At 42.9% G+C, this 20802-nt stretch overlaps 1 protein-coding gene and 1 pseudogene across 2 annotated transcripts; one reads left to right on the top strand and one right to left on the bottom strand.

Moving 5' to 3' along the window:
• The first annotated feature begins 1929 nt into the window (after positions 1–1929).
• Positions 1930–6872, top strand: LOC148881080 (rab GTPase-activating protein 22-like). Of its 2 annotated transcripts, XR_016104738.1 has the most exons (6): positions 1936–2795; positions 3510–3645; positions 3773–3822; positions 4749–4802; positions 4951–6354; positions 6439–6872. XR_016104738.1 is itself a non-coding variant. In XM_088963341.1 (5 exons), exons 1-5 carry the CDS (start codon positions 2647–2649, stop codon positions 6221–6223), a joined length of 1662 nt encoding a protein of 553 aa, XP_088819467.1. In that variant the 5' UTR covers positions 1930–2646; the 3' UTR covers positions 6224–6872. The 2 variants fall into 2 exon arrangements, 1 of the variants encoding a protein (XP_088819467.1); XM_088963341.1 differs by having other exon boundaries at positions 1930–2795; positions 4951–6872.
• A 10824-nt stretch (positions 6873–17696) lies between these two features.
• On the bottom strand, positions 17697–18562 carry LOC148881079 (F-box/kelch-repeat protein At1g80440 pseudogene; annotated as a pseudogene).
• Positions 18563–20802: the final 2240 nt, after the last annotated feature.

The following is a 20802-nucleotide window of genomic DNA, read 5'->3' as shown; positions in this document are numbered from 1 at the left end:
TCTAACTCTAGTTTTTACCAACAATCGAAGACCCCATCCTTGCCGGTTAGAATTTACAGTCTTTCCGAGGCGAAAACTGTCTTACAGCTAAAAAAACCACTCATTTTGGCTTTTGGGGGTATGGGGTTGAGCATCTCTGAACTAGTTTGTCATTTCGTGTTTGGTGAATGGGCGTTGATCTTTAATTGAATCGAGGGAAGCAGTGAAATTCAGTATAATGGATTGGACGGTGGACAGTGGGCAGTGGGCAGCAGAATAATTTAATAAAATTTAAGTTTTATTTAGGCTGGAGCTGGACTTATGATTCCCCATAGGCCATATCTCACTCAGGTGATCTTTCTGATGGAAATAAGTTTCTTTTTTTTATGATGAACATCATCTAGGCTGCTAGGTTAGATTTGATTTGATTGACTGACCTGAATAGATGTCTGCCCAGATATCCCACCCCCACTAAAACAAAGAAGATTAGTTCAAAGCTTGATCAGAGAACAGAGGTATCGTCGTCGTTGTGGGGTTGAATTTTTACAGAAAGGATTAATATCTTAATATCTGTATCTTCCGTCTATGGAGTTGGAAGCTATTGGGGATGGGCAGGGGAAATCTACTCGGTTTCATCGCATCGCATATTCCGTCAGAGGATTTTGTTTGACCAAACATGTTGACCGGACCGCATTCTAAGGAGTTCAAGCTCGTATTTGTAATTGGTAATTGATAGCCCTTTGAAAGCAGAGGCTCTCCGTCTCCGGTCTGGTCTCTGCCTAACGACTCTTCCCAAGTCCGATTGTCCGAAGCAAAAGGGTGATAGGAAAAAGAGAAATAGAGAGAGACGCTTCGTTTCACATTCATTCGAGACTAGAGGAAGAGGAGGAGAGGGAAAGAACCAAGAAATTAAAATGGCTTTTTTTTTTTTTTTTTTTTCTTCTTAAATGACTAAAAGATCCTCCTACTTATAATATAATTACGTATTTATGTATAGCAAAAAGTATAATTATGCGATGAAAGTCAAGTCATAGTCATCACTTCACTATACAGTATTCATTAGGAGAATTATAATTTTTGACGCACGAGTCAGTTGAAATTTCTGTGTGATCACTGATCACCACCACCACGCTTTGAGCAATTATGCTATTTGGGCGGCCCCTAAAGTTCATATTAACCAGAATGTCCCAAGAGATGAATCAGTGCAAATTAATGTGATTTCAAGAGAAAAAAGTTTTGTTCTCACTAGTCACTACTCCAATCAGTGCAAATTAATCAAGTAAAAGTGTACTACTCCAATCAATATCATCATCCCTTGCTTCCCCTCCGTTTTGTTTTTATAATGTTTTAATTTAATGGCGGGGTAATGTGTGCTTGGTCGGTTCTGACTGAAAGATTCTATTTCTATGGGGCCGAAAAAACCTGTACGGTTTAACTCCATTTGCTTTTGTTCATTTCTCGTTTCGTTAATTCGTTTGATCGTTTCCCTCCCACCTCCCCAAAACATCTACCACCGATTTTGCTCCTCGTCAAAAGTTATAAACAATTAAATTGCCACGTGTATAAATAAGTCACTAATATTACTTTAATATTACTTTACTTGTGAGTTGTGAGAAAATTAGAAAACAAAAAAGAGAAAGGTTCAATACAATGAGTGACGACTGACAGATGAGGGATCATTGTTCACTGTCCTGATAAAGTGATATCTACAAAGGTAAAGCGGGAAGATCTAGGGTTCCAAGGATCCATCATGTTCATCGTGTATGATGTATCATCTCATATCATTCATTCGTTCTTGTTACAATTTACAAAGGAATAAAAAAAAAAGAAGGAAGGGTACTTTAGTAATTATTTCCAAATCAAAGGGTAGTTTACCATTTTTTTTTTACTGGAAATAGAATAACGTAAGAACTTCTTCATTTATTACTGAAAAAAAAACCCTGTGGGAATGCGTGTGAGTTCCTTCTCTTCTATAGTCTTCTCTCAAGTCTCCGTTTTGGGTTCAGTACTCCTAGTTCTTTATTTTTTTTGGAGGAAAACTACAGAGAGAACGATTTGATTAATTTTCATTAGACGAGTATTATTATTATTAAAATATTATTAAATAATCAACTATTTGTCTACTACCACTATTTGGTTTACTAGTACTTTGAGAGAGAGAGAGAGAGAGAGAGAGAGAGAGAGAAAAGGGAGGAGGCAAGGGGAAGGGAGGGAGGGAGGGAAGAGGGAAGGAAAAAGTAAAAGTAGTTGATTTCAGTTGGTGATGGTGGAGTACCAATTGCGATTGCGGTTGCGATTGGGCGTGGGGAAGAGTGTAATTGCAGTAGAGCTATCGATGTGCTGGTGGAATTCCGGTGGTAGTAATGATCGGACCTTGTGGGAGGTGGTAGCAACGGAGGCATCATCAGTAGTGGTGACGGAGCCTTTTGAGGTGTTGAAGCGCCTTCGAATGTCGGAATAGCGGATCGCAGTGACGGCCATGGCTGGCCTCGCCTTGGCCGCCACCCTCATCTACTCCCGTAGGTAAAAAGTCTTCATTATAATCACCGCCACTACCACCAAAATCACAACAAAAACCCTAGAAACTATAAACTCAAAAGAAAAGTAGTAGTAGCAGTAGAGGTAGGAGAAGAAGAAGAAAAAAAAGAAAATTAAAAGTTACCCTAAATGAGAGCCCTCCGTCGCACTCACACTTCATCTTCGTCGTCATCCAACACCAACTCCTCTTCCTCACCGTCGTCGTCGTCGTCATCGTGGATTCATTTGCGATCGGTTCTTTTCGTCGTTGCATCATCCTCACCACTTCCCTCTGATCGGTAAGTTCTCTTCTTGATCCTTCATTCTTTTCCATCTTTTCAACTTTCATTTACTTCTATTACATTTTCCCTTTATTAACTTTCGATCTGATCTGGAAGTATTCTATGATGTTCATCCTCCATTAATCTGTTACTTCTTTATTTCCCCTACAATTTCTTTTCCCAAATTTTCTTTTTGGAATTGCGTAAGATTCTGGTTCCACTTGTTGACTACTTGATTGGTATGGGTTTTATTGTTTTTTATTGGGCTTAGAGCGTGCATTACATTATTAACTTGGAAATCAAGCACAGGGCTGGATAAGTAGAGATTTATACTAAGCAGTTTTTATTGGTACCTTATTTATCTTGGTAAAAAAGAATTGGGTATATATGTAGTTTTTTCCTCTTGTTTAGTTTCTTCTTGTGTTAGAAGGGGGCTTTGCCGTATCCTTTTGTGTTTGGTGACTTTTTTTTTTTTTTATGTTCTTGTTGATTGGGTGTGGTTCTTTTTTGTCAGATAATCAGCCTATGCACTTTCTTTGTATATAAGAGCTTTTTCCCCTAATCAGCATTTTGGTTTTGTAATCTATGTAATACCTTTTGCATGTTTTGACTCATGGTACAATTTGCTGTAGTTGTCCAAGATTGTAGATTGTTCTCTTCCTCTGTTTGTTGTTTGTTCATGTATTATAGGTGCTTTAATGGAACTGAAAAATGTTGTCCCTTCACTTTCAGGGGTAGCCTTAAATCTCCGTGGTCTCGTAGGAGAAGAAAACGTGTTCTTTCACCTCATCAATGGAAGAGATTATATACACCAGATGGAAAACTCCGTGGTGGTGGACTAAAATTTTTGAAAAAAATTCGCAGTGGAGTAAGCATATATGCATTTATACTAAATAACATTTAGCATCACAGTGTCTTATATTGTGTTCCATTTAACCTTCTGGCTGTATTTTTCACTCTACCAGTAGTTCTCATTCCTCATATTTCTGATGCAGGGTGTTGATCCGAGCATCAGGGCAGAGGTTTGGCCATTTCTCCTTGGAATGTAAGCATCCGTATGTGTTTGGGTTACAGTATACACACATAACCACATAAAGAGAGCGGGTATCCTATCAGATCATTTGGTTAATCAGTCTAAATGAGTTCCTCTTGCTACCCACTAATCATGTAGCAAACTCAAGCCCTAAACCTATGTCAAATCTCCAGAATGAGCTTATTTTATGTAAAATTTTTAAACTTTAAGATTGACACTTTGGATGTCAAGTATCATTTATGAAAAATGTCAAAACAAGATTGGGTATAGACTATAGGGCTAAAGAGCACTGGGTGATTTGGCATGTTGTAATAATCAAGAGGGTCCCCTATGGGATGGATGGTTTATTAGACTATCCCATCTATTTCTTCCACAGTGCCACATGAAATAATTTTGTGGCTATTGCTAACCATCCATTGGATAGGGACTCTCTGGAGTAGGCATATTCACTCCACTGGTCATTCCATTACCAGCCCTATGTCCCATCTAGTATTGGAGTTCTCCCTGGATCATTAGTGCTGTCTAAGTATGACTTCATAATAAGTATTTCAATTTGAAAATTCTCTCAAAGGTGGGTTTATTTTGACTATGGCAATTTGGCAGGGGGTTTGAAGCTGAAAATGGTCCATCAATAGAGGGAAGCATGAGGCAACCATATAGCTATATGGGAGATTCCCTAGATGTTTAGGCTCCTTATTTATTCATAAGAGAACCCAGGCATCATCCATGTCACAATGCAATTTTTGGCTTAAAATGGCCCCACAAATTTGCCTTTTCATCATTCATTTTTAATTGGACAAAATTTAAGCTTGAGTTGTTCAGATTAGCCAGATCATCCTTCTTTATGGGAAAAATAGGGTAGTTCATGTTGGAAATAAGCTTTATTGCTCTTTGCTAGTGGCTGGAGTTGATTGTCTCATATAACTTTTGGTCAACAGCTATGAGTTGAGCAGTTCCAAAGAAGAAAGAGATACTATCAGAAGTCAGAAGAGGTATTGTTGCAAAGTTCATTTAAACCTTATCCCCACCTCTTTTGGCAATTCTCTTTCATCTATATCTAGGAAGCCTAGAAACTCCTCTCTTCAAACCTATCTAATAAATAATCCCATTGATTCTGGCTTCTCTTTATTTGTAATGCAGAAATCAGTATGAGAACCTCCGGAGAGAGTGCCGGCGAATCCTAAAAGGTAGAATTGAGACCTCTAAGTTGAGGGAATGTGGGGGAACCAGTAGCAATGGGGCGAGTGGTAATGGGGAAAACGAGGGTTTTGTCCAAGGCCTGGATTCTCCTGGTTCAGAAGATGTGGTAAGTGCTAGGGATTCCCTTTCAACTGAGGAAGGTTCACCAGAGGAGGAGGATTCAGATCAACCTGTTAATGATGGAGTCCATCGAGCCTCCGACTCATTCGCAGAAGATGATGATAACAGTGGAGTTATACAAGCAGATGCGTCAGCAGGCAATTCGGAATCGTCTGACTCAGACTCCTCTCTTGAAGAATCTGAAGGCTTTCAAAATTTCTCTATCATGGAAGGGAGTGAGGAAAATGATCCTGACAAGCCATCCAAAGAAGATTCCTCTCCCTCTAAGACAGAAGGGTGGTCCAAGGCCCACACAGATGAAGATTTTGCTACATGGCAGAGGATCATACGCCTTGATGCAGTTAGAGCAAATGCAGAATGGATGGTCTACTCCCCAGCCCAAGCTGCAGTCTCCGAGGAGAGAGCAGTGCATTCGGCCAAGGCTGTTGGGTTGAAGGATTATGACCACTTGGAGCCCTGCAGGATTTTCCATGCAGCTCGACTGGTTGCCATCCTTGAGGCTTATGCACTCTATGATAGTGAGATTGGTTATTGCCAAGGAATGAGTGACCTGCTCTCTCCAATAATTGCAGTGATAGAAGAAGATTACATGGCCTTTTGGTGCTTTGTGGGTTTCATGAAGAAAGCTCGACACAATTTCAGGCTGGATGAGGTGGGGATAAGAAGGCAGCTTAACATTGTGTCCAAAATCATCAAATGCAAGGATTCTCATCTCTACAGGCATCTGGAGAAGCTCCAAGCTGAGGACTGCTTCTTTGTATACAGGATGGTAGTGGTCCTCTTTAGGAGAGAGCTGACTTTTGAGCAAACTGTATGCCTTTGGGAGGTGATGTGGGCAGATCAGGCGGCAATAAGGGCTGGCATAGGCAAATCTGCATGGGGTAGGATAAGGCAGCGAGCCCCACCAACAGATGACTTATTGCTATATGCAATCGCAGCCAGTGTGTTGCAAAGGAGGAAGTTGATCATAGAGAAGTACAGCAGCATGGATGAGATAATTAGAGAGTGCAATAGCATGGCTGGTCAGCTGGACGTGTGGAAGCTTCTAGACGATGCCCATGATCTAGTGGTCACCCTTCATGACAAGATATAAAAGCATTGCATGGTGATGGTGCACCTTTGTTCGCTAGTTTTTCCTTTTTTTAATTTAATTAATGTGGGTACTTCCCCCTTGAGTTTTGGGGGTGGTATTCAGGTCCCTTCACAAAGAAGGCATTCGAAAAGGTAATTTCTACGATTAATTTATGTGTGATTCATATTTCACACTATATTGTTCAATCTAACATTACTACATTCACTGAACACCAGCCAACACGTTCTCTTTCCTCCGCCGGACTGCGTGAGGGAAGAAAAAGAAGTCCACACCCTGGGTTGTGACTTGTGAGGGAATATTGAATGTTCAGGTCCGCTGATGTTGCTTGTGTTGGATTGTTCCATCTTCCATACGGTGGTGCGATCCACATCTCAACAGATTCCAGATCTTGGCAGATATACACGGAAAACCAAAACTCAAAAAAGAAATATTAACTTGAAGGTGGTGGTAGTCTTTCATCCACATTTATACTTCTGTTTTGCTTCTGTATTTATTATTTCTCCGTATAACTATTAGCTTGATGATTTCCAAGTCCTACGATATGATTTAACATCTGTACCTTCTTGTAACGGGAATCAATTTGGGCAATTAAGTCTGAACATTTGACTTGTACTCATGAAAATGAATGGCTCAATTTCAATTTCTACCATCAAGTGCTAGCTAGATATTTACATTTTATCTTCTTTGATATCTCTGGTTTTATTTTAGATAAATTTATGTGCAATTTAATTTCATGGAAAAAGGTTTGCCCTAAAATTTTATCCGTTGACACAGAAAGACGCGCCATCACAAAATAGATGCCTCTATAGAAGAATTGTTTAGTTGAAATATTTGAGACCGACTTTTAAAATAGATTAGCAATACATTCTTTGATGTAAAGAAATTGCAGAGAATTTTTAACCAAAAAAAAAGTTTACAGGGAATCGAGATCTGCTGCTTGCACCGGACTGGAGTGCGTGGGCAGCTACGTAACCAATCACCTGGTGAATACAGTGTAAATACCCATAAATCATTAATATTCCAGCCTTTCAGGTTCTATTTTTCATGAAATGCATCACATACACCGCTCGTCTTAAATTAAATATATCAAAATGAAAGGAACCATTAGACTAGCAGATATATGACGGATTTAAAACGATACAATACAATAGAATAGATGCCTTAAGCTTTTGGCTAGTGGTGAAGGACTGAAGGCACTTCTCCTTTGTCATAGTTCTGGACATATGCTCTGAACCCTAGAAGTCAAAATATGGTGGTGTTTTTGTCTTTTCCCCAATTTATAGAAAGAACGGGGGATGAGAGGCTATATTTGGGAGTGCTTAAAAACAAGTGCTTGTTCGAATAATCACTTATTTATATTTGGCACTCAGTTTTCTTAAGTGTTTATTTTAAAATAAGAACTTATTTCATCTTGAGCGTTTGGTAATCTTTTTCTTCAATAAGTACTTAAACAAGCAATTGTAACTCTTTTGTCCTTCATTTTCTTTCAAATTTTCAAAATATCTAATCCAAAGTGAATGAATAAAAGTACTTCGATAGAAGTGCTTTTATAAAAGAATTTTGATAAAAGTACTTTCATAAAATCACTTTTATAAAAATACTTTTGTTGAAGTGCTTTTATAAAAGTACTTTCGTAAAAGTGCTTTCATAAAAATATTTTCGTGAAAGTGCTTTCATAAAAGTGCTTTTGTAAAAGTATTTTTATAAAATTATTTTCATAAAAGTGCTTTTATAAACAAAAAAGTGCTCTTATAAAAGTATTTTCGTAAAAGTACTTTCATAAAAGTGCTTTCATAAATAAAATTACTTTCATAAAAGTGCTTTTGTAAAAGTACTTTCTTAAAAATGCTTTTGTAAATTACTTTTATAAAAGTGTTTTCATAAAGTTACTTTTATAAAAGTGCCTTTGTAAATTGCATTTGTAAAAGGATATAATTGGTATTCTAAAAATTTACCATAGATAATTTTGGGAGTACAAATGTGAAGAAATGCTTATTGTATGAGCATTTAATAAAAGCTGGAAATTTGGGCTTAAAAAATAAGCCCTTATTTTCAAAATAAGCACTTATTTCAGGCTTACTTTCCAAACACCTATAAGTGCTTAATGGTGTGGTCCCCCACCCAAATCATATATATAACTTAAAGCGCAAGGGTGTCACGGGGGTAATTCTACAGTGGAAGAAACCCATGCGGCGTCCTGGCTAAGGCAGGCCAGGACAAGCCTTTGTGCGCTTAGAGGCTAGGAGTTGCCCGATGGGATGGCTCCACCAAAGTCAGTAGCACAGGATCATGACCTCAAGTCCAATGGCCGGGGCACTCTTCTGGCTCAGACCGGTCCATGGGAGGCGCCGCTTACGTGCTAAAGGGGGACAACCATCATGGAAGGCGACCATGCGCCGATGAGGTGACTTGGCACCGATGTGCCATGATGATAGGCAACCGCTTGGGGCGGAACCCACCCGTGCGCTGGGGGCAACGGGATAGCTCAATCAGCTTGGGCAAGGGGCTGGCGAGGTGTAGGGACATGCTTGAGCCAGGCCCGCGTGCCAAGCCTCCCTTGAGTGTCGGCAGCGCAGTGCCGGTCCAACACTGTCCCCATGAGCTAGTGTGCGCCCATGAGGAACCCTGGTAGCCATGCTAGCCATTAACCAGGGCCGCCCCGCAAGGGGATGATGGTCTAGGAGTGCCAAGGTTAGGCACCCAAGGAGGTCGACCACCCCTCCTCAAGGAGCACGTTAAGCTTTCGGTGGCCTTCCTGAAGATGACATCAGTTCTCCCAAAAGTCTTACAGGCGAAAATGACGGGCATGTCCCTAACGTAAGCCTGCCAAGCGTAGGCAAGGCTAAGCCTGCTTTGAACCGTAACAGGCTCCCCCACTCAATCCATTGTTGTCCTCGACAATGGGTCTTCCTCGTGAATGGGCATCTGTGTCCCGCGCCATCCACTTCCTTGCCAGTTCCAGGGCTCATCTGGCTAGCCCGGGTCTTGCCTATATTGGTGTCCATTTATGGGGACGGAACCATTTCACCATGCTGGCCTGCCTGGACTTCACCCCAGTGTCGAGGTTACTCAAACTGCGCAATGGCTATGCCGTTGTTTTGTGAAAGAAGGGCCCTCGAAGAAATGTGTGTGGTGCTTCGCGGAGGTCCGCCCCATGTATCATCTTACCTCAAGGCTCAACCGTCTTCTTGGTAGCTTTTCAGTGATGCTACCGAACACGTTGATAGGTCTACTCCTCATGTTGGCGATGACCTGGGTACCCTTTCACCATGCTGGCCTGCAGACTTCACCTCGCCCTGTGCGGGTTACTCAAACCTAGCAATGGCTTATGCTCTCCTAGGCCCTCGAAACTACGCTTCGCCTCGCCGACTCGGGCTACATCTTCACTCCGAGGGGGCCCCACTGCTGCTGCCTCAAGGAGACTTGACCGCTTCGAACGTGAGTGTGGCAACTTTTACCCATGAGTTGCCGAACATGCACTCGCCTTGTGATAAGCTTCTGCTGCTGCAAGTGTTCAACCTGAAAACTGAGCATGTCCACCTGATACTTTGCTGGTGTAGGGCCGCCATGCTCCAACGGCTAGCGTAACCACATTCCTAACAAGGCCCACGCGTCTGCCCCCGCATGAGGACAACCACCAATGCGTCTGCCCCCGCAAAGGAAGCTGTTTTAGGGTCATTGGAATGGGAACGCGAACATTGAATGGCCTCTTGATAGGCCTGATTAACAATCTGCTTGGGCAGTGTACCCACATTCCTATCAAGGCTCACGCGTCTGCCACCGCATGAGGACAACAACCAAAGCGTCTGCAACCGCAAGGGAAGCTGTTTTAGTGTCATTGGAATGGGGCCACAAACTATGAAATGGCCTCTTGCCAGGCCTGATCTGAATTATGCTCGATCCTGGGTGGAGGTGACTAGGGACCGCACCCCACAAAATGCTGCTTGTCGAAATGACCGCTTCAACTGGCTCTGGGCTAATCTGCTGAAAACCAGCTGCGGCTGCAACTGGCCAACTGGCTCTGATACCAACTGTCACAGGGGTAATTCTACAGCGGAAGAAACCCGTGCGGCGTCCTGGCCAAGGCAGGCCAGGACAAGCCTTTGTGCGCTTAGAGGCTAGGAGTTGCCCGATGGGATGGCTCCACCAAAGTCAGTAGCACAGGATCATGACCTCAAGTCCAATGGCCGGGGCACTCTTCTGGCTCAGACCGGTCCATGGGAGGCGCCGCTTACGTGCTAAAGGGGGACAACCATCATGGAAGGCGACCATGCGCCGATGAGGTGACTTGGCACCGATGTGCCATGATGATAGGCAACCGCTTGGGACGGAACCCACCCGTGCGCTGGGGGCAACGGGATAGCTCAATCAGCTTGGGCAAGGGGCTGGCGAGGTGTAGGGACATGCTTGAGCCAGGCCCGCGTGCCAAGCCTCCCTTGAGTGTCGGCAGCGCAGTGCCGGTCCAACACTGTCCCCATGAGCTAGTGTGCGCCCATGAGGAACCCTGGTAGCCATGCTAGCCATTAACCAGGGCCGCTCCGCAAGGGGATGATGGTCTAGGAGTGCCAAGGTTAGGCACCCAAGGAGGTCGACCACCCCTCCTCAAGGAGCACGTTAAGCTTTCGGTGGCCTTCCTGAAGATGACATCAGTTCTCCCAAAAGTCTTACAGGCGAAAATGACGGGCATGTCCCTAACGTAAGCCTGCCAAGCGTAGGCAAGGCTAAGCCTGCTTTGAACCGTAACAGGCTCCCCCACTCAATCCATTGTTGTCCTCGACAATGGGTCTTCCTCGTGAATGGGCATCTGTGTCCCGCGCCATCCACTTCCTTGCCAGTTCCAGGGCTCGTCTGGCTAGCCCGGGTCTTGCCTATATTGGTGTCCATTTATGGGGACGGAACCATTTCACCATGCTGGCCTGCCTGGACTTCACCCCAGTGTCGAGGTTACTCAAACCGCGCAATGGCTATGCCGTTGTTTTGTGAAAGAAGGGCCCTCGAAGAAATGTGTGTGGTGCTTCGCGGAGGTCCGCCCCATGTATCATCTTACCTCAAGGCTCAACCGTCTTCTTGGTAGCTTTTCAGTGATGCTACCGAACACGTTGATAGGTCTACTCCTCATGTTGGCGATGACCTGGGTACCCTTTCACCATGCTGGCCTGCAGACTTCACCTCGCCCTGTGCGGGTTACTCAAACCTAGCAATGGCTTATGCTCTCCTAGGCCCTCGAAACTACGCTTTGCCTCGCCGACTCGGGCTACATCTTCACTCCGAGGGGGCCCCACTGCTGCTGCCTCAAGGAGACTTGACCGCTTCGAACGTGAGTGTGGCAACTTTTACCCATGAGTTGCCGAACATGCACTCGCCTTGTGATAAGCTTCTGCTGCTGCAAGTGTTCAACCTGAAAACTGAGCATGTCCACCTGATACTTTGCTGGTGTAGGGCCGCCATGCTCCAACGGCTAGCGTAACCACATTCCTAACAAGGCCCACGCGTCTGCCCCCGCATGATGACAACCACCAATGCGTCTGCCCCCGCAAAGGAAGCTGTTTTAGGGTCATTGGAATGGGAACGCGAACATTGAATGGCCTCTTGATAGGCCTGATTAACAATCTGCTTGGGCAGTGTACCCACATTCCTATCAAGGCTCACGCGTCTGCCACCGCATGAGGACAACAACCAAAGCGTCTGCAACCGCAAGGGAAGCTGTTTTAGTGTCATTGGAATGGGGCCACAAACTATGAAATGGCCTCTTGCCAGGCCTGATCTGAATTATGCTCGATCCTGGGTGGAGGTGACTAGGGACCGCACCCCACAAAATGCTGCTTGTCGAAATGACCGCTTCAACTGGCTCTGGGCTAATCTGCTGAAAACCAGCTGCGGCTGCAACTGGCCAACTGGCTCTGATACCAACTGTCACGGGGGTAATTCTACAGCGGAAGAAACCCGTGCGGCGTCCTGGCCAAGGCAGGCCAGGACAAGCCTTTGTGCGCTTAGAGGCTAGGAGTTGCCCGATGGGATGGCTCCACCAAAGTCAGTAGCACAGGATCATGACCTCAAGTCCAATGGCCGGGGCACTCTTCTGGCTCAGACCGGTCCATGGGAGGCGCCGCTTACGTGCTAAACGGGGACAACCATCATGGAAGGCGACCATGCGCCGATGAGGTGACTTGGCACCGATGTGCCATGATGATAGGCAACCGCTTGGGACGGAACCCACCCGTGCGCTGGGGGCAACGGGATAGTTCAATCAGCTTGGGCAAGGGGCTGGCGAGGTGTAGGGACATGCTTGAGCTAGGCCCGCGTGCCAAGCCTCCCTTGAGTGTCGGCAGCGCAGTGCCAGTCCAACACTGTCCCCATGAGCTAGTGTGCGCCCATGAGGAACCCTGGTAGCCATGCTAGCCGTTAACCAGGGCCGCCCCGCAAGGGGATGATGGTCTAGGAGTGCCAAGGTTAGGCACCCAAGGAGGTCGACCACCCCTCCTCAAGGAGTACGTTAAGCTTTCGATGGTCTGCCTGAAGATGACATTAGTTCTCCCAAAAGTCTTATAGGCGAAAATGACGGACATGTCTCTAACGTAAGCCTGCCAAGCGTAGGCAAGGCTAAACCTGCTTTGAACCGTAACAAGGGGGCATAAGGAGAGGAGATGTGGCCGCTTGTGGAGCTGGTAAGAAGCATCTTCACGTGCGAAACTCACAGGTGTATGGGTGTATTGTTTCCGTGTATTATGTTTTCTGTGTTGTTTCTGTGTATTAATTTTTCTGTGTAACGTGTGTGATTAATGGATTGGTGATTCGAATCCTATGCTTTCATGGATTGGTGAAACGTCAGCGGAGTTTAATGGATTGGTATTAAAGAATCATGTGCTTTCTAAGCACATTTAATGTCCCCTTGTGGCGGACCCGATTGATGATTCGAATCCTGTGCATAATGGATTGGTGCATGGGTTTAATGTACTCAAGCAAAGGAGTTTAATGGATTGGTGAAACGTGTACTCAAGCATTGGTATTAAAGAAGCGCATTGGATGATTAAGCAGGGGCAAAAGCGGTATTAATGTGCCTTCTGAGACTCAGCTGAAGACAGGATGGCGGTTAAAGAAAAGCGGTATTAAAGACGTTTTCAACGGCGGTGCCTTCTGAGCACATTTAAAAGACGTTTCACCAGTCCATTGACATCTTTTCAATGGCGGTTTTTAACATCATCGTCTCAGACTCGGTTTAAGACAGGATGTTTCTTTTCGATCGATATGGAAAGAAGGCGACTGTTTCTACAAAGAATATCATCGATCTCTCAGACTCGGGATTCTGATCTTCCAAATGGGAAGAAGGCGACTCTGACTTACTTTGCACCATCATCATTCTGTTTCTGCACTAATATTGCGCATTATCGATCTCTCAGACTTGGGATTCTGTTCTGGTCCTACTTTACCTTATCAAATCAAAATTCTCTTCGCGGACTTCTTTCCAATGGATTCTGAAGGCAGAGGCATAGGAAGCTTTTCATTTGTAACTGGAGGTGGAGGCATCAACTCCTCATCCAACCCACCAACTCCCAATTGCCTTTTGAATTCATAACAAATTTGTGGTCCTTGAGATCTGACCTAGTCGGAGCGTATTGAGATTGGAAAATGGAAGGTCCAATCTAGTTGGGGCATGTTGAGATTCAAGTTGGACAATGTAACACATCTGTGGAGCATTTGACACCCACGACTGGAGAAGAGTTACAGAACTTCAGATTTCTTGAGCGACTGCATTTTGCACCCATGACATAGAGGTCCCACCCCACCTCATGTTATATATCTTTGGGTGTCTTTTGCCTAGCATCCTCCTGCTACTTTGATTCATTGCATCCACCAGATAATTGATTCTTTATCTTCTTTGTTTATTTAGCTTGATTCCTTATCTTCTTCTCACTGTTTTTTTTTTCTTGTTTTCAGCTTCTAACCATTAACTTCAAGATTCAAAGGCTAAGCATTAATTGAAGGTTTTTTGGTCTTTTTCTCATCCCCAAAGTCTCTAATCTCACACCTTGAAGCATTCAAGGTCTTGTGACTATTTTGACTTTGCTAATTTCGTTACTCATGTCGAATATGTTTGGTGCCTTTTTTGTATATGTAGTCTTTATTATGGATATTCTGTGTATTATTGGTCCAGCTTTTGTTTTTATTGGTTACTCTATTCCTTGTTTTTGATTTTTTCTTTAATGACTTTGCTAATTTTGTTTGGCGTTACTCATGCCGTATATGTCTGGTGCTTTTTTTTTTCAATATTATTGGTTTAGCTTTTCTTTTTATTGGTTACTCTCTATTCCTTGTTTTAGTTTATTTTATTTTTTCCATTAGGCAATCATGTCAATTACTTTACTAGGAAGAATCAAGACATTGAAGCTTGATAGAATAAATGTGTGCCTTCAATGCTATAAGCCTCCTTCTATAATGTAATCTTACTACACATTTCTTGTAGATATGGACTGCTAGGTGATATTGTTTTCCCTATTTGTTTTAAAAGTGTCTTGAGATGTTTGCTTCGATTCCTTGGGATTCCTTAGCCCGTGTACTTGGTGGAAAATGATGAATGTGGCTATAACACCAGCCTTGTGCTTACTGTCCACAATGAGAAATAGACCTTCACTCGGGGGCCCAACCCTACTAGTGCAGAGGCCCATCAATATGCTTGCCAGAATGCTATAAGGAGGCTCAATCAATATTATGCAATACATATAGAGGATGTGAACTATCTGGACTATATGTATTGCTCATACAAATGTGAGCACATTGGGGGTCATGTCCGCTGCCGAAGTTAGGCATCTGAGGCAAAATGTTGCAAATCTTGAAGGCAAAGCCAATTTTGCTACTATTCCTATTGGGTTGCAAACTGTTGATAGTCCCCAAGACTCTGGGTCAAGAGTCTCTAGCCATGGGTTCTGATGGCCTCTAATCTATTGGTCGATTATGTATGTGTGTGTTTTTTTCCTTCGGCCTTTCATCTATTCGCTCCATCTTACATGATGGCCTTCTTTCTAGCTTATTTTTTTTTGGCAGTTTGACACTACTGCTCACAATTTACACGGAATCTTCCTTTTCTAGGCATTGACAAGAGCTTGTACATTGGAGAGACTAGCTCAACAAATAAATAGGGCAAGAACATTCTTTAAGAACTCTCTTTTTGCTTCAACTCTTACAAATGAATCAGCTTTCATTGAAGCGTTATTACCTTCATGATAACGCATCTGCAATTATTAAGCACGTTACAACATCTTTATGAACTTTAGAACTATTGCTTTATTTTTTTTTCTTTTTGGCTTATGTATCACACTTTGAACTACTTTTTCTATCCTTGCTTAATCATCCAATACGGTTACAGATTTGCAATTTCTCTATTAATTTCTTCATTTCCAATTTTTTATTTCAAATTTATCATCATGTTTTGCCCCTACATAGCATGGGCCCCTCGATAGTAAGCATTTATTTAGAATAAGCACTTATTTTTAAGCACTCCCAAACATGACATAAATCACTTTCCATTCTTTTAAGGATCTTCTTGGTTTATAGTTGGAATTAGAATCATAATCAAAATCCTTTGGGATTGGAATGCTCTATTCTTATTGTTTGTTTGTTTCAGTCAGGAATCGGAATGCAAATTGGAATTAACTGAAATGGGATTTCATTCCGAAGGGAAAGGAAGAGAAGGGAAGGGAATAGATATTCCCCTCAAATGGGAGAATGCCATTCCATCAGGAATGAGAATAGGATTCCAATTCCACCCAGCCAAACAATTGGATTTAGAATAGTCCATTCTGATTATGATTCTAGACCCCTACTTTTGTGAACCAAGCGAGTCCTAAGATTTTATCGGAGGTGCAACTTGGGCTCAATTTGGTTGAAGTTCAAAGTTATAATTAGGATTTAAAAGTTATGAACCTAATTTAATTTCAGATTGGAAGAATTTTAAGTTTTAAAGGCTGACATCGTTGTCATTGGAATATTAAAAGTTATGAACCTAATTTATGGAAAAAAAAGGTTCCAAACAAATGCATGTTTCCTATCAATTCAGGTTTTAAAACCTGAATTGATAGGAAACATGCATTTGTTTGGAACCTTTTTTCCATAAAAAACAGTGCTCCAAGCCATGCCTTGGAAATCGGAAAGGCATGGCTTAGAGCAACGCCGAATTTGCAGTTTCGTGGAGCTACAACTCGTTATTGCCAATAGGGACATGAGATGGCAGTGATGTGGCATCCAACATGGTCATTATTTGAATTGATATGGTGCATCACAATGCACCATATCGTAAATGTTTCTCCTATGTTTTTAACGAACCCTAACCCTCTTTTGCATTTTTTTCAGCCGTTGGAGGTCGAGTGTAGCTAGCCACTGGAGAATCAAACAGAATGATGGAGATCAGTTCTACCATCTGTTTGGTCACCAGACTTTTTTTCATTCACCAGAAGTTTGTGTTCTTCAAGTTTTTTTCTTTTTTTTTTTTTTTTTTTTTCAATCACTGTGTGTTCGATCGCTAGAGATACCAGCTCTGTATTCTTCAAGCATTTTGAGTTTTTTTTTTCTGTTTTTTTTTCTTTTTTTTTTTTTGTTTTGATTGAATGGTGTGATGTTTGCTCTTTCATCACTTGAAAAAACAGATCCGTGTTTCCTTCACCATTCTATCGTTCTAATCATCATGTTTTTGAATAGAGGAGACTTCAGTTTGCTCTTTCATCATTGTTTTTTCTAAATTTTGTATATATAAATTCATAATTTTTGAACAAAGGAGACTTCAGTTTACTTTTCTTCATTTTTTCACTATAAGTAAAATAATTAATATTATCTTTGAAATGACATCAGTTTTGAACAGAGGAGACTTCGGTTTGGAATTGTTTGAAGTCAATTGATCTTGATACTCACATCGATGGAGTTGTTAAAAAATAAATAGTTCAGATTCAGATGTGGCAAAACCTGATTTCAATTGAACCTGATTACAACCCCAAAACCTGCATACCCCCAACTCTTGCATAAATCATAATCGTCTCTCTTTATTTGTTTTCAAACACAACTAAAACACTGTCCTCTAGCATGGCATAAATCATAATCTTATCTCTTTAGTTGTTTTCTGTTTTTTTCCATGTAATTTTTAGATTTTTTTTTTGATTTTCATACTTTGTTCTATATTTTTCTATTTGTCTAAAATTTTTCTATATTAATGTATGAATTTTTTTATTTTTTTCCATATAATTTTCAGATTTTTGCCATTTTCCTCATTATTTCCTGATTTTTCTTTTATAATCTATTCAACAATTGGGACCATAGAATGGAATAGATGTTTTTTTTTCCACCGTTGGATGTAAGATAATATATACATAATGAGTCTGGCTTCAATTAGGCAGCTTCTGTTAGGGCACCATTCACGCAAAAGGAGGACGTGCCACGCATCATCCACTTTGTGTAAAATGTTTAAAGCATGCAGGGGAGTTTAACGATTTTAACGCCGTTCGCTTGCAAACAAAATCCACTTTTTCGATTTCGATTTCGATCCTCTCCTCTTCTCTCGTCTCCTTTCGCTTGAGCTCGAGTGTCTTCTTCTCTCCCCCCATTCTCTCGTCTCCTTTCGCCTGAGCTCGAGTGTCTTCTTCTCTCCCTCTCTCTCCCCCCATCCACCCAGTGACGATAAACAACCATCACCGGCAGTGGGGCCTTTCCATGTCGGAAAGCGGGCCCACTCGTCCTTTGCCAAATCATAAGACATTGCAGACTTCATTGCGTTCCCGTCATCATGCCCACCAGCTACGAAAACCTTCCTATCCGAATCTGACGCGCAGGCGAAGAACAATCATGATCCCCCCCGGCATGTCAGCCCCACCGTGCCATCTACCGGACATGAAATCGAAAATGAACACCACTTTAGGTGCTTCCCACGTCATCGAGTTCCACCCGCCAATCACCACCAGATTCCGTCCAACCCCAGCGCACCGGCAGAACAACGGCAAACCATAAGGAAACCTAGGGGCCAGCGGCAGGCTACTCCACGAGCCAGTGGCAGGCTCCAAAAGCGTAAGCCGGTAGGCAAGCGTCGCAGGGTACTTTAGTGCAGGGGACACTTGGTTCTGTTCAGCTTGCGTAAGGGCAACGATGGCTCGGCTCAATCCTCCGACCTTCCTCTATTGGTGAAACTGCACCGACTCCACCTCTTCTTTCCAACCTCTGCAGATAGCCGAGACAATGGAGAACTGGTTTTAAGGAATGCGTATTAAGCATTCACGGGCAATCTCATTGGGAAGACATGGAATTAGATCCATCTTGAGATAACAGAAAGATAGAAGAAAACCAGGATTTGAACGGACAACTAGAACAAAGTAGTGAGAATAGAAGCAGTTTGTAATTTTAATCAGGAAACTGAGAGAGAGAGAGAATTTCTTGTTTACAAATTGACGAGAGTGGAGGACACGTGTAAAATGGTTGCCGGTTGCCAATATCCGGTGATGATAGCTAAGAAAGACTCGCGAGGGTCCCGGCTTGAAAGTCTTTATCGGAGTCTTGTACTGATCTGTATAGAAAGTTTCTTTCCTTTCTAGAGTAGGAACTTTGTTTTAGAAAATCTTGGGAGAAGGAACTCCTCCACCGTATGTGTATATAAATACCATAACGATCAATGGAACGAACATCGTTTTTGGGCTTCCGAAAATTTTCATGGTATCAGAGCAAGGTTCTGTTTCATGAAGACATGATCTCTCTCCAGGTCGGTCAGCCTCATTCTCATTCGAGCTACTCCGAGCCTCAACTCCCTGTTCTCTCTTCTCACAAAGGCGTAGTTATCTCTTGGGGAGATCGTCCCGCTGCCGGTGCCACGAGCGTTGGGGGAATTGGCCGTTGATTGAACCGAAGAAGAAATGATTGTGGCCTCCATTCATTGCATTTCGAAGTCTGATCTGCTCGAAAGTACAACATCTGGACGGCCATTTGCACTGGCAGTCTTTCATTCTGAGCTGCATGGCTGCAGGCTTCCTGAGATAGCTTTTGACAATCGATGGTTTTACACAGTCGGTAGCGTTCAGAATCCTTAATGCCGTCGAAGTTCATCGTTCTAGCAGAGCTACTCCCAGATCATGCCCGGATCGTGAGTGATGGGTTATACAGATCTGTTGATATCTGTTGATTCCATGCAGTGGATGAGTTTGCAGGTATAAGGACGTCTTCAAGGATAGCTTGATCCAGCTGCAGACCAATCCGCCTCTCTAAATCAGCTCTGTAAGCTGTAGAAGCCAACCCCGTTATTGCAGTTTTCAACAGTCTGGAAAGGAAGGCTATCGGTACTGAACTCTTTCTTGACTGAGTTGGTCGCAAACTTACGATTGCTTCTACAATCACTCTTTGTTTCTTCTGCAACTCTGTATCCAACGAGCTTCCTTTAATCGATTGAGGGTCTTTGACTATGACACCCTGAAGAGAGTTATGTGAGTAGTTTATCAAGATCCTGCTGATTATGTCCTGCTTAAGGCCCTTCAACTTCACTGCAGACAGAATCCGTTGGAAGAAATCCAGGCTCAGAATTGTGATTGATTTTCCCCACCAGTCCGGTGGTGAAAAATTTTGGGTACTTGGCGATCCCAACGACCAAGCAGTGACCGTAGGGACGATCTCTAGGGACTTCACCCTTCTTTTCTCGGTCCTTCCGCTTCACCTGTTCTCGCTCGACGTTGCGGGTTTGGAGGAAACCAGGCAGGAGCTCGGGTTTGACTCGGAATCGGTGGGCTCACTTGTTCTGATTTCTTCGTGAGCCTCATCCATCTTCCTCTTAGAATCAAACTCAATGTGTTTCAATCAGCTCGGACGAATCTTGCTAATTGGTCACCATGGCTGCCAACAATGATAGGAACGGTAAGAGCTCGAATAAGTCTATTGGACCGTCTGACAGACATGGCCGGAATGAACGGGCTTAATGACGAGCAATGGCAGACTCTTGTAAGCATGCTTAATGCTTACAAAACCAGGACTAATGAAAAACTCTCTAGCAAGAATTACTCCACGGAATGGATTGTTGACTCTGGGGCGTCACATCACATGACAGGGAATTTGAATGTGCTCGTCGACAGCTATGATGTTGCACCTTGTCCTGTTAGTTTACCCAACGGTGCGTACACCGAGGCCGTGAAAGAAGACACTGTTGAACTTGGAAATAATTTTAAATTGTTGCACGCATTATATGTCCCAAAACTCAATTGTAATTTATTGTCAGTAGGCTGGTTACTTCGTGAAACAGATTGTATTGTAACGTTTACTAATAAGTTGTGTGTGATACATGACCGCATCTCGAGGACTCTGATTGGTGCAGATGAATAGTTTGATGGGGTTTACGTCTTCAAGGGTGTGGCACCGGTTCGTGCTTACAAGACAAATGGAATTGGATCATGTGATTTGTGTCATCAGAGATTGGGACACCTTTCTTATCAAATGGTTAGTTTGCTTCTTAATACTAGTAATAGTAAGAACAAAACCTGTGATGTTTGTTTGAAGGTGAAGCAAATTAGAGATGTTTTTATTCAAAGCGGCAATAAAGTAACCGATAGTTTTGCATTGATTCATTGTGACTT

Source organism: Nelumbo lutea, chromosome 1, assembly GCF_056320005.1.
Source record: "Nelumbo lutea isolate HS-2025 chromosome 1, American lotus-T2T, whole genome shotgun sequence".
Classification (NCBI taxonomy): domain Eukaryota; kingdom Viridiplantae; phylum Streptophyta; class Magnoliopsida; order Proteales; family Nelumbonaceae; genus Nelumbo; species Nelumbo lutea.
This window is presented reverse-complemented; position numbering and strand designations above follow the sequence as displayed.